The 13303-nt window shown below is 41.5% G+C and overlaps 2 protein-coding genes across 9 annotated transcripts in view; one reads left to right on the forward strand and one right to left on the reverse strand.

Annotated features, from left to right (window-relative positions):
* LOC144086644 (collagen alpha-3(VI) chain-like) overlaps positions 1-13303 on the reverse strand; it is a 43661-nt gene that overhangs the window by 964 nt on the left and 29394 nt on the right. For 2 of the 3 annotated variants that reach the window (XM_077616617.1, XM_077616615.1), the window contains 37 exons: positions 12442-13053; positions 11719-12339; positions 11048-11644; positions 10350-10961; positions 9895-10229; positions 9620-9698; positions 9246-9391; positions 8945-9037; positions 8830-8883; positions 8568-8639; positions 8372-8398; positions 8264-8308; positions 8123-8176; positions 7971-8033; positions 7793-7858; positions 7430-7483; positions 7328-7363; positions 7191-7253; positions 6928-6990; positions 6735-6797; positions 6423-6485; positions 6289-6339; positions 6135-6170; positions 5857-5919; positions 5640-5702; positions 5533-5565; positions 5416-5452; positions 4295-4306; positions 3725-4218; positions 3413-3515; positions 2589-3290; positions 2233-2338; positions 2094-2149; positions 1375-1641; positions 1229-1309; positions 675-740; positions 372-557 (listed from right to left, as the gene is read on the reverse strand). In XM_077616617.1, the coding sequence (XP_077472743.1) occupies positions 372-557; positions 675-740; positions 1229-1309; positions 1375-1641; positions 2094-2149; positions 2233-2338; positions 2589-3290; positions 3413-3515; positions 3725-4218; positions 4295-4306; positions 5416-5452; positions 5533-5565; positions 5640-5702; positions 5857-5919; positions 6135-6170; positions 6289-6339; positions 6423-6485; positions 6735-6797; positions 6928-6990; positions 7191-7253; positions 7328-7363; positions 7430-7483; positions 7793-7858; positions 7971-8033; positions 8123-8176; positions 8264-8308; positions 8372-8398; positions 8568-8639; positions 8830-8883; positions 8945-9037; positions 9246-9391; positions 9620-9698; positions 9895-10229; positions 10350-10961; positions 11048-11644; positions 11719-12339; positions 12442-13053 (6174 nt within the window). The remainder of the gene's footprint in view (positions 1-371; positions 558-674; positions 741-1228; positions 1310-1374; positions 1642-2093; positions 2150-2232; positions 2339-2588; positions 3291-3412; positions 3516-3724; positions 4219-4294; positions 4307-5415; positions 5453-5532; positions 5566-5639; positions 5703-5856; positions 5920-6134; positions 6171-6288; positions 6340-6422; positions 6486-6734; positions 6798-6927; positions 6991-7190; positions 7254-7327; positions 7364-7429; positions 7484-7792; positions 7859-7970; positions 8034-8122; positions 8177-8263; positions 8309-8371; positions 8399-8567; positions 8640-8829; positions 8884-8944; positions 9038-9245; positions 9392-9619; positions 9699-9894; positions 10230-10349; positions 10962-11047; positions 11645-11718; positions 12340-12441; positions 13054-13303) is intronic. The other variant, XM_077616616.1, reaches the window with a different exon arrangement.
* mlphb (melanophilin b) overlaps positions 4821-13303 on the forward strand; it is a 60582-nt gene continuing 52099 nt past the window's right edge. For all 6 annotated transcript variants that reach the window (XM_077616625.1, XM_077616626.1, XM_077616619.1 and 3 more), the window contains exons 1-4: positions 4821-4870; positions 5523-5630; positions 7150-7275; positions 7360-7489. The gene's annotated coding sequence lies outside the window, so the exon portion shown is untranslated. The remainder of the gene's footprint in view (positions 4871-5522; positions 5631-7149; positions 7276-7359; positions 7490-13303) is intronic.

A 13303-nucleotide genomic window follows, 5' to 3' on the forward strand; every position in this document is an offset into this window, starting at 1 on the left:
TGGTGCTACTCCACAAAGTGTGTGTTTCTCTGTAAAAACATAAATAAGTAATATAAAAAGGTAAATTCTAAAATATTGCACAATCTAAGATATTGCATATATATATAAAATAACTATATAAAATACATACACATTTGGCTAAAGTAAATATATAGTGTTGGCTATAGTATAAATAGTATATAGAAAAATGAGTTTTTCCATGTAGATACAAAACTATCTTTTACTGTAAAATGTATGTATTTTTTTAAGAATATGGCTTTTGTTCCTCATTTTAGTCTATCAAAGAGATCCTTTTGACCGTATTTATCCTCACATAAATGTGAAATATTATTTCCTTGCAAACTGCTATTGCTGTGGGAAGATGTTAGTACCTTTTTTTCCACAAGCCTTCGCGCATTGCTCGTGTGTGTCGAAGCGATTCTGGTTTCCGCCGCATCCTCCGTACCAGAAGCGTGCGCAGCTCTTGCTGGGCGCATCGTAGTGCCACTTGAGGACAAATTTGGCGCACGCCCCCTCATCTTTGGGCATCTGGCAAAAGTCCACGGCCCTTAAAGCCGCTGTACCATCAAACAGGATACGATTAGACACGTTAGTATAGTTTCAAGTCAAAAAGGATGGAATAAAAACAGGCGTGATATGTGAGAGAATGTTGTTAGGAAGGCAAAGGTGCCAACCTGGAGCCGGGTGGAGCTCCAACGTTTCCACCTGCTGCTCCTGAGCATCACGCTGAGGCTCTGGTTCTGTGATGTCACACAGGTGGAAAGATAGGAGAGAAAATTAGAAATAGCCACTTTGTTTTTGGCGGTACACTTAACTGTATTTGGACAGTTTGGCCAAAATGTTGAATTTAGCTTTAGAATGACAAGGTGAGATTCAAAATATTTGTTGAGTCAAAACAGAACATGTGAGGTCGATATTACCATTTTGTAGAGAGTCATATTTTTTCATATTTAACCCTTTTAGGGACAGTGATCACAACATTAGGCCCATTTTTTTTAAGTGATCATTAACTTGACTCATTCAAGTAATCAAGCATTGTTGAAACAGTTACCAAAAGAGAGAAAATTATATTTTAAACTGCTTTTGATGTCAAATGGGGCCTACAATTGCTCCCCGGGCCACAGGTTTCACACCTTTGTCCAATATGAATGCAATAACAAAAATTGAAGATAAAAAAACAAGGGTTAAATTGGAGCAAATAGTTTATTTGCCAGGGATTGGGATTTACCGGTCTCTGGTTTATCCAGCGGCGCGTTGACTGGAGAGGTGATGACGTGACCGCTGACGACGGGCCGCTGCATGGCCGCTTCTATTAACGACAGGGTTAACGAAATATTCTCTGGACGGGCAATGTTAAAGTGTTTAGGGACGTACTGGTGGTGACGATGCCTTTGTGTGTGGAGAGCACGTGTCCATCGGCTCCGCGGCCCGTCACGACCACGTGGTAGGTCTGCCCGCCCTCCAACCCATCCACGGACAGCTCGGACGCCGACACGTTGGTCTTGACCACCGGGGCGTGGCCACGCAGATGTGTCACCGTCACTTGGAAGTAGACGAAGTTCTTGGGGTCCGGGTTGTTCCAGCGCAGCCGGAAGCCGCCAGAAGTCACGTTGGACACGTTAAGCTCGTCCTCGTCCAATTCTGACCGGTGGAATAGCAACAAATAATAGATAATTTATTGTTTAACTTCTATATTTCATTTGCAATTCATTTTTTAATCAATATTTGTACTTTTAATCTCACTTCTTGATGTTTTTAATATTTTGGGGGTATTTTCTGTCTCTAATTTTCATCATAAATCTAATTAATCCTTTTTCATAATTATATTTGTGTTTCTAATATTTATGTGTGTGTATCAGGTTGTGTATGTTTTAATGTTTTATGAAACTATACAAGAATATCTTCAAATAATATTTGTACATTAGATTTTTCTTAATCCATGTGTTTTGGCTTTCTTTCTGGAGTCGTTTTTTGTCTTAAGTTTCCATATGTATTCATGGTATGATATTTTTTTTATTTTTTTGGTCTCATAATTATAATTCAGGAACAAATGGCTCCTTTATATTGTGCACAGTTACTAGCGTGAATCGTACCTATGTGTTTGACTTGGTGAGATTCCTGCTGCTTTTCATGATGTTTCGTTTGGCTCCTGGAAACAATGAGATCACAATAGAAAGTGATGAAATTCATAATGCACTAACCCCAAAACTTGTCAATCAAAAAAATGCTCACTGGTGTTGGTGGATGTGATTGGTAAAAGGATTTTTCAGAGGTTGGTCGCTCTGGAACCACTTGCAATGTTTGGACACTTCAGGGGACATGTAGAAAGCATTTTCAACTGCAAAATGAACAAAAACATTCAAACTATATTTCAAAAATCTGTAAAAATGTCTATTATCAAGTTAGAACTGTTTTCAAAAATGTCATAATTTTCCAAGCAAAAATATTACAGAAAACTAAGTACAGTAGTATTTTAAAAACAATATTAATAAGAAGGATACGACGGGAGAATACAAAAAAATATTAGTAATAAGAAAATACGGATTAGATTTTTTTTATGGAAAGAAATATGAGCTTTGTAAACTTACTGCTGATGTATTTGGGCAGCATCTGTCCAAATATGAGAAGGTTCTTGTCGTAAAATTGCGAGATGTCGTCAATCCTCTTGAAGAAGACGTCGGACGGCTCGCTGGCCACGCGCGACAGGACGCGGCTGTCGGCCGCGCTCAGCTTGTCGCCCACGCCAAAGACGACCACGAAGTAGCCTCTGCACTTGACCTCGATGGCGACACGCACCAGCCGTTCCTCATCCTCCTCCACGCCGCCCGTCACGAAGAGCGCCAACACCTTACGAGGGCGCGGTAAGGGCGCCTTCTCAAAAACGTGATCAGACGTCCACTCCACCGCGTCCGCCAACGAGTGTCCGCCTTCAAGCTGGGGCGTCTTGTCCAGCAAGAAGTCGACGAAGGACTTCGCCGACTCGTGATCGGTCAGGCCGATGTCCACGTGGACGGGAAGGCCGGTCCGGTTGCGGAGGAACTCGTAGGGCGCCTGCTGGACGAAGGCCACTCTGGCGTGGTGGGCGGACGTGCTGGGGACGGACGCCACGTGGAGGTGCTCCACCATGTGTGCGACGTAGCGTTTGATTTCCGTGAAAACAGCGGGGTATGTGCTTTCAGAGCTGTCCACCACAAAGCCCACGTCGATGTCCACGTCAGTGGTGAAAGAGCGTCTGTCTCGACCAGGCGACGGCGCGATGTAGTCGCACGTTGAGTCCGGAGAGCAGAAGTCTGTAAAAAATAAGCAATTTTTCTTCTTAGGTTGAATTTCCAACTCTTTGAAAACGGTATTCATATTTGATCAGTAACGTTAAAGTCAAAACTTAAAAACGTTTATTTGCAAAGTGTCTTACCAAAACAAAGATGACAGCTCATGACTTTTTTCATGACTGAGTCAAACTGTGCGCTTCCTGGGTTCGGCAAGACGATGACCTGGGCCAAAGCTGTGTTGTTCACCTTAGAGGAAATAAACAACAATGATGACCCTGAGAAAATGTAAAGAATGCAAGCAGGTGCTATACAGGTTGGGAAACCTCGCTCCTAATTCCTTCACAAAAACCTTCTGGCAACTACGTTGGGATTTAGCTCAGCAGTCAGCATGCTTGACTTCCACAGGAAATCGCAAAGGGAGTGCAGTGCCTCCAACAGTGGGTATCCTAGTCTACCTGCAAAGCTCTCGTGAGGCTTCTGTCATCATTCTTGAGCAGGACCACCGTGGCAATGCCGGCATCGTAGAGTCGCAGCGCGGCATTGGTGACGGCCTGCGTGTTGGAAATGGAGCCGCCCACAAAGAAGACGGCGACCTTGCGGACCAGGAAGCCGCTACGCACTCTCTTGAAAGTGTTGTGTGCCACAAAGCTCATGGCTGTCTCCAGGCTGCGACGTTTGTTGGTCTGCAGGGTCTGCAGGCCCTCCACGTGGCGCAGCAGCGCACGCTTCTTCATCGCCTCGGCGAAGCGTACTTCGGTGGTGACCTCGCTGTTGTAGAGGGCCAGAGCCACGCGGGCGCCCCTGGGGCAGTTGCTCTCTGAGATGGTGATGTCGCGTAGTAGACGCAACACGGCCTCGCGCATGTTGTTGAAGGCCGGTCTTCCCACGTCGCTGGACGCGTCCAAGGCAAACGCAAGCTCGGTCGGGTACAGAGGACACTCTAGTTTACCTGTTGATCACATGAGCCACAATTACAATGTTCAAGCGCGACACACACACAAAAAAAGTTTGGTTTTGGGACCTACCGTGACAGCATGCTGTTGAACAGAAGGGACAAAAGGAATTAGAAATGGTGCAGTTAAAAAATAAAATAAAGTCAAAGCAATAGTTAAAGCATTCCAGCTGAATCTCGTATATTGAATTGAAATAAATGCTTTTATTATCATTATTCAATTATAATGAGATTTAAAGCAAACAAAAATAAATAATCAATAAATAAGTACTAATAAATAAATAAGTCATCAACACAATAAGTAGGGAATAAATAACAACAACAAACAAATGAACAGATAAATTATCAATAAATAATGCTAATAAATAAATAATCCATAAATCAGTAGTCAACAAATACATTAATTTAATGTTTCCGATGTGTAATATTGGACAAATACTTAAAATAGTAAATATTTTTCAGAAGCAGTTAAAGTAGGTGTTTACATGCATTTTACAATGCTTTACGATTTTAGCCAATCCAATACAAATATCTCAATTTGTCCCGCCTACTCGTCACCGATTGGCTACCCACTGTACTCACCGTAGCAACTGTTATTTACACATGGTTGCCTTAATACACGAGGAAAGGAAGCAAACATTTTGCGCAGGTACAGAAAGTATAATGCTTATTTTCTTAGCTACTTTTTGCATGTTTATAGTGTCTAGCGTTATTATAGTTTTAATACATTCGCGATTTGCATATATAGAGTCCTTGATCAACCATCTTTCTCACGAATGTCATACTAGCTCTTGTCTTTCCTATGAATGGAGACATTCTGCATTAGGAAATGTTTGTCTTTGCTCTATACAAAAAGCTGACAGTGGCTCATTAGAAACAAAAAATAAGTGAATTTAAAATCTTCAAATTCTAATATTTTCGTTTATTTTTCCCATGCAAAAATTATTAAATGATCTTCTTTAGATTGTTTCATCATCCAAATTCCACCGTCTAACATGTGGTCATGCAGTAAAATTGCATCAAAAAGAAGCACCCCTCAAAGTAGGCTGTAAATAATGACAAAAGCTATAAATATTTATCCCAGTCTTAGTATAAACACATTTCTATGACAATCATTAAATGCTGAAAAGACAGCCTATGTCTATTACATTGATAGACTACACTAGGGTCTGTGTTCATTAAAAAAGTACTTACGGCAATTATCTCGGATCTTCTTGACGAGGTCACATTGCTGAAGAGAAAGAATGAAGAAACATGATGTTAAACCTCAATTGAATGTTTGTGTGATTTTTTTCTTGAAGGCGTACGTACCACAACGCCCGGTCCTCTTGGCCCTTTCTGACCCTGAAGGATGGCAATGGCGACGTTAATGTCAAGATAAATACATTTGGATGAAGAATGCAGACACGGTAACTTACGTAAGGCCCTGGATAGCCAACCTCTCCTTTCTGACCAGGTGTACCAGCATTTCCAGCAATGCCCTTTAAATAAAAAGCAAAATAAGCCTTTTAGACTTGCGATTGAATGATGGCATGCTGCTACAAGTTGTTAACATGCTCACTTTAATGTTGGTGCAGTATTATTTCCTGATATATAATATATGTTGATATTTGTAAATTTTCTATATTTTTTTACCCTCTGTCCGCTATTTCCTCGAGGACCTGGTCCACCCGTGGTCCCAGGGTTACCAGCTTCTCCCTGCAGGGTAACAAAAAGGACAAACCATACACGTCATCAGAGAGCTACATTTCTTTTGAGTATAGATACAAAATAACTTACTAACAGTGATTTGCAATTTTCTTTTCACTTTTATGTTTGACCTTGCATTCTCTTAAGTTAACCGCATCACTGTACAGTGTGTACTGAAGATTTTATTTATATTTGACACATTGCAGAAGACGTGATTCGCCTACCTTTAGGCCTGTGAACCCAGGGAAACCTTCGTCACCCTACACAAATAAATGAAGATAAACTTTAGAGTATGGTCTCATTGTTTGACAGTATCAAAATTGTATATGATATCTATCTAAGAATATATTAGTGGTACAGTGACAGAATAGGACTTGCCCGTCTTCCTTTGGGTCCTGAGATACCAAGGCCGTCTCTGCCGTCTTCGCCCTTGGAAGGAAACACGGCAAATCCGTTTGAGCTATTCGCTGTCTTTCAAAAGCATTACATATGAAAAACAAAACACTTCTTACAGATTCTCCACGGAATCCGATGGGTCCCTCGACGCCCTTAATTCCTGGATCTCCGGGCTCTCCCTACGCAAATAAACAACAGCCCGAGACAGACTTAAATTTCTTTCTCATCTTGTTTGCGCATGCATCTATAGATTACATCAATTTCCCTTTGTTCTTTCCATCAAGCTTTTGTGTTTTCATTTGGTCTTTTCTTCCAATAGATTACACGTGCGCTCAGTAACATGAGAAAGAGCCGGATTTAAGGCCGTACTGTTTAGAAATAAAACAAGGCCGTCACAGAAAGAACAAAACGTTTGTTCTAGTGGTTACCTTGCGACCGACGCCACCTCTTCTTCCCTTTTCTCCCAAAGAACCCGGGCGTCCGCCGGGACCCTGCAAACATTCACATTCATTAGATTTGAATTTGTATTAAATGGAAAAAGTGCTGTCAATATTTTCTGAATGAACTCTTTAGGTTGACAATGTATTTTTAGAACAAGAAAGACCCATTAGGCTCACTCACTCTTGGTCCAGGATTTCCATCCTCTCCTCTGGGTCCTGGTGCACCATTTGGTCCAGCTGGTCCCTAAACAAGAACACAAATTAGCCAATTGTATATGAAACTAATGCCTAATACTTCAAACCTGTATGCTGAACACTCCCTGCAATTTCTTACATGGTTACATGGCTACATTTTTGTCATGGATCACACTTGAACTGATTGTTGTGTTTTCTCATTTTCTAGGGCACGCTCCTGAGCGAGTCTAATATGCATAGAGGACTTACTCTGGTTCCCCCGATTCCGGGTTCTCCCCTCACACCCTCCACTCCAGGAGGTCCGGCGTTACCCTTGATGGCAAACAGATTTTGAGTGAGGCGACATCAATATTACTGATAATACAACATCTAAAACAATGACTTACAGCTTGTCCTGGTGCACCTCGTCTCCCATCAGATCCCTAACGAGAAGATTCAATTGAGTACAATATGGTCACACTGCAAAACCAATTGGTAGAATGTGTTACCCTTCTTCCTGGTTCTCCAGGCGTTCCCTTGTTTCCATCCTCACCAGGCTCGCCCTTACGGTAAGCAAAATACAACAAGTGAGTTATATTTTTCATTATGATTAAAGCACCTTAAACAGTTCAGCCCAGGCAACATTGGGGGAATGGCACAAAGGGGACTATAGATTAGATTAGGCTGGTTAAATATTTGATGAATTGTCTAAACTTGGCTTGGTCCCGGCATTCCCACAAAATTAAAGTTATTATTCACCTTACATATGGAGTGCTTTAATTTGAGGAAAACCAAGTTGGTATAAATGTAAAAAGTATACTGTATGTAAAGTATTAACAATCTAGAATCTGTATAAGCATATGATTCATTACCACTGGTCCGGCATCACCAGGGTCTCCTTTTGGACCGGGTTTGGAGTTATCACGTCCACTTGTACCCTAGTGAGATAGACATGACATCATCAACACAAACACTTTTGTTTGACTTAAAAAAAAACATAAGGAGAGTCATTTCAACAGGAACAATATACAAAATGTTAACAAAACTTACAGGATCTCCTCTGATTCCCATTTCACCACTTTCTCCTGCTTGACCTTTAATGCCTTTCGGGCCCTAGAAGCATTCATAAAACAAATCTCAGTTGGGAGAAGTTTGGATGGCAAATATACATAATACAAGTGATTTAAATATCCAATGTTTACTCTATATCCAGGATGTCCTCTGCCTCCCGAGGGGCCAGCAACTCCACTCTTGCCCTGAAAACAAAACACAGATACAAATTCATGAAATACTATCCATGTAACTATCTGATTGGATGACTACATTTCAAAAGATGCAGTTACCTCTTCACCATTAATACCATCCAGGGCAATCTCTCCAGTTTCACCCTGTGAGAGTATTAGAAGTTAGCATTTTTAAATGGGTCATTTTCACAATGTGAATTTAGTCACCTTTTCTCCAGAGTATCCCCAAGAACCCTGAGGAGAAAGCAAATCAAATGTCAGAGTCGGTAGATAGAATGTGGATGTTATTAGATGATATATATATTATAACTCTAGCTAATGAGCCCCAACAATTGTACAAATGTTAAGGAAATCATAATATTTACCAAATGCTTACAGCCAATTCAATTATTTTCCACGTTACCTTCAAACCTCTCTGCCCGGGACATCCCTGAAAACCCTGACTTCCATTGACACCAGGAGGACCTCGCTCTCCCTGTGATTGGAGAATTTACCACCAAAAGAAAAAAAATTAATCTATGACAGTGAAGGAATGGAAAATTATACATCAAAATGGAACCAATGAAAGCCTGGAATGGACGTTGTTTACAGTTCAAGGTCATACTGAAGTATAATACAGTCAAAATGGCCACAAGTTGTGATGGGTAGTATGAAAAAAATAATACCGGTCCACCCTCGTCTCCAGGATGGCCTTGGCTTCCCGGACCACCTGGACGCCCCTAAAAAAAAAACAATTATTAGCATTCCTGATTTTTTTTTAAAGGTATTTTTAATGTCTACCTTCAGTCCTGAAACTCCTATGCCGCCTCGGTGACCCCTTGTGCCTGCACATTTGCAGGCCACTCCACAGCACTCCCTCTCTGCAATATTGTCCTATAACATAAATACATCAGGTTTATGAATATAATGTGTTTTATGTTGTACAACACTTTAATATTCTGAATGGTCAGCCATGGCACAGTTAATAAGTCGTCCTATTGGTGTATGAATGTATGGGTGAATTTGAGCCAACATGAAGAACTTTGGTTAAGGTAAAAACAGGTTGATAAATATAAGTACTTTCATTTATCATTTTACTTACCAGTTCCTCCTTCAGTTCGTAGTCCAAGTCTAGTATGTTGAGTCGAAGGGGTCTGTTGTACCTTAATCCACGGCCAAATTCCAACAATGTAGCTTCCTCAAACTTGGCCACTCGTTCCAGCCCAACCAGGATAAAACCGTTGACTCCTGGTTGTAAATAGAATAATTGTCTCTTCTTACTTAGAGCAAACCTGTTCCTTGTGAGTTATAATTTTCATACAAACCCGTAATAGGTGAAAAAGGTTCGAACCTGAGTTAGTAAAATTATCTGTGGGATTGTTTTCATGCGTATTACTGTTTCTATCGATTGCAATGAATGAAGGCATTAGAGATTTTTGATGTGTGGAAAGTCATCATTTTGAAGGGTGTAGTCACCTGACTGACTGAGCTCTTCAGTTTGCCTTTTCATTTCAGGATATGGCTCATCAATACCATCAGTGAAATGAATAACAACCTGGATTGAAAAAGAATTATATAGATTCAAATATCATTACTAGTACTAGAATCAAACCTGCATTTGTGAACCTATCAGTTTATGAACAAGATTTCTCAATAGAGTGGGGTGGAAACGTAGTTACTTTCAAAGTAATATCATGAACATAAATTTGACTGTTCTTATAATAACCTAGACGGGTGTCTTTTTAACCAACCTTGACAGTATTATCTTGTCTGGTTCTGAATCTGTCTTTGTAAGCCGAGATGGTCTTGCCACTGAGAACGAAGGGGCCGCGAGCACGCAAGGCTTTGAATTCTTCCAATAGCTTCGTGGCATCGTCAGAGAAGTCCACCTGGACTGGCCTTCCATTGGAATCCATAGCGAGCATACCGATCTGAATGGAGGGAATTTGTCCTGATGAACAACTGATGGTTGACATTTTAGCAATCTGCTTCAGAATGGCAGTCATTTTGCTCAGGAGGTGGGTTTGGACACTGAAGATATTTTGGGCCGAAACATCGAAGCCCACCAACACCTCAAGGTTGCAGTCTAGAAAAGACAACATCACAACATGAGAGGTTTCCATAATAATAATATAATAATTCTATAGTAATGTCTGTTTATCATTCTATCATTATTGGAACAAAATAGTGCCATTGTTTTTCTTGCCTTTGGGAGCTTCCTGTACACCAACGCACCCCTTGCCCTTCACTTCATCGTCTAACGTCCCTAGGATTTGCTCAATGAGCTCGGAGAGCCCCGTGACGGTTCTGGCTCTGGCAACAGTGGAAGAGTCACTGGCGAGTGTCTCTAACTCATTCTCCATGTCGCCCACTCCAACCGCGAAGATTCGCACACCAGTGTTCTTTAAACCTAGCGCCGCTGATTTGCTGTCATCGGATGAGGGTCCTCCCGTGATGACCATGAGAATCTGAGGAGTTCCTTCATCTTTCCTACTGCCCTTTTCTTTGGAGAAGTGCACATCTTGAATGTGCCGAATGGCCGCACCTGTGTTGGTTCTACGTCCTCCTTTATAATCTGCACTCTCAATGGCAGTAATAATGTCAGGTCTGTTTTTGTGGGTGTTAAGGTAGAACACATCTGACACATCAGTGCCATAATGCGCCAGTCCAATCCTTAGGTTGTCCCTGTCAGTGTAGAAAAGATCTATTAGCTCGGCGACAAATGTCTTAACTTTGTTGAAATTATCTCTGCCCAGGTTCATGGAGCTATCCACCAAAAACACAATGTCAGCCTTCTTGGGTGCAGGTAAACCTTCGGCTGAGACAGAGAGGAAGATGTTGTTTAATTAGTTAGTTTAGCAGTTCTATCATACAGTAATACTTTGTTCAGTTTTGCAAACTTACTGGGAATCTCATATGGGGTCGGGTCAACTGGGATGGTCCCCATCAGTCTTGCAACAAACCTATCGCTGATTCCTGGCAGACCAGGGAATGTAGGAACCTGAAGGACATCTTCTGATGAGCTAGCAATTTGGGTGAGCTGCCTTGCGTCTGCTCCACTTGCTCCTATGCCAATACAGTTAACCCTGGATTGTTTTAGCAAAGGCCCATAGAGAGATACGTCCTGTGGGGAGCGTCCCCCTGTGAGAACCACAAGATGCTGAGACGCATCCAATGGACGAACACCAGCAGAGGGCTTTAACTCATTCTGTATGACATATTCAATTGCATCAGCCAAGTTGGAGGAGCGCCCGCCCATTTGACGAAGTTTTCTAATGGCCGTGACAACTTCTGGCTTGGTGTCATATGTATTGAGCGAGAACTCAGTTTTGCGTTCGTCGCCGTACTGGACGACAGCCACACGCACTTGGTCAGACCGCACGTCGAGTTGTCGAACAAGCTTCAGAATAAAGTCGCGGATGTGAGCTATACCTGTGACACCTGTGCTGTCTGACCCGTCAATCAGGAAAACAATGTCTTTTCGACCAACGTCTAACAAATCTGCAAATGTGAAAAACAAGAAGATTTTGTTATTGGTCAATTCAAGAACATTCAATTATATACAGTTATCTTACCTAAAACTACATCTGGAGGGCGATAGCTGTCGATGATTTCAGTGGCGGAAATAGTTTTGACTGAATCAATTAGTTGCTGCTCCACGGCTGGAAGTTCCCTGAAACTGTCAACGCTGTATACAAGTTCAGGCTTCAGGGAAATTTTCCTCAGCTCGTCGGGGTCTGAATTTCTTGAACCGATGGCAATAGGTGCAATGTGACTTCTCTTAAGTTGGTCCGCTGGTATGCTAACATCGTCTGTGGAACTGCCACCGGTAACTAAAATTAAAAACTGAGGCACTCCGTCTTCAATCCTACTTCCTGCAGATCTTTGGTATATGTTTCGAGAGACCCACTCAAGAGCACGACCTGTGTTCAGACCATTTCCTCCTTTGCTTCGAAGTTGTGTCACAGCCTGGCGTACTTCATTTTTATTAGAAAACTCATTGAGGAGAAACTCCACTTTGGCATCATCACTATACTGTATAACTGAAATTCTGACTTTGTCCATTCCAACATCCAGCTTTTCCACAACTCTTTGGATCATTTCGCGAATGGAAGCAAACTCATTTCGTGCTGAACTCGAACCATCGATAAGAAACACAACATCTCTCTTTTCTCCACCCGTGCTTGGTACAACTTCTGTATTAAAGGAAAAAAAGCAACACATTTTTAATAGGAGTAAAATAGTTATAATAAAAAAAGCATGAAAAAGTAAGCAAGTGGATAAAGATATATAGCTACCTTCAATGACTGTGAATTGCGGCGTGAGCCTGGCAATGTCATCGTCTGATAATTCAGTAAGCTTGTTAATGACAGTTTCTTGAGCTGTATGCAAGCTTGGGATATCATCCACTATGTAGGCAAAGTTAGGGACGTAAGACACAATTTGCAGATCTTGTGAATTCATATCCCTTGTGCCAATGCTAAATGGAATAACTCTTGATTGCTTCAGTGTGGTTGCTGGACGACTGATGTCATCTGTCGGAGACCCACTTGAGACGACAACCAGAAACTGAGGAACACCCTCTTGTTTCCGGCTGCCTCGCGCAGCTGTCAGCATATCATCATTGACAAATTGTAAAGCCTGGCCCAGGTTACGTTGTCTTCCTCCCCGTTGTCTAAATCTCCTGACAGCATTTAAGACTTCTTCTTTAGTTTTATGTGTGTTCAGATACATATCCGCTTGCGCATAATCACCAAACTGAAGCACACCGATCCGGATCTTATTTTCACCAACATTGAGATTCTCTACTACCCTACGAATGAACTCCAGAATGACAGGGAAATCCCGTCCAACGCTGTCAGATCCATCAACAACAAAGATGATGTCTTTCCGGGGTCCTTGTGACTCGGCTAAGGAAAAAGGAAAATAGTGTGTTGTAATTTCTTTTTATTTTGTCCAAAACTAAAATATTGCATTGAGCAGTTAGCTATACTAGCACTTAAATAAGATGTTGAAATATAACAGAAAAAAATGGGAGTTTATTAGAAATAATTTGTTATTGGAAATGCAGATTAGGGCAGAAAGACTTCAATACCCTTTAGATACATAACAGTAAGTAAACTATAACCTGAATAAAAGAAGTAGAAAAACCTAGTGGAT

Source organism: Stigmatopora argus, chromosome 13, assembly GCF_051989625.1.
Source record: "Stigmatopora argus isolate UIUO_Sarg chromosome 13, RoL_Sarg_1.0, whole genome shotgun sequence".
Lineage (NCBI taxonomy): Eukaryota > Metazoa > Chordata > Actinopteri > Syngnathiformes > Syngnathidae > Stigmatopora > Stigmatopora argus.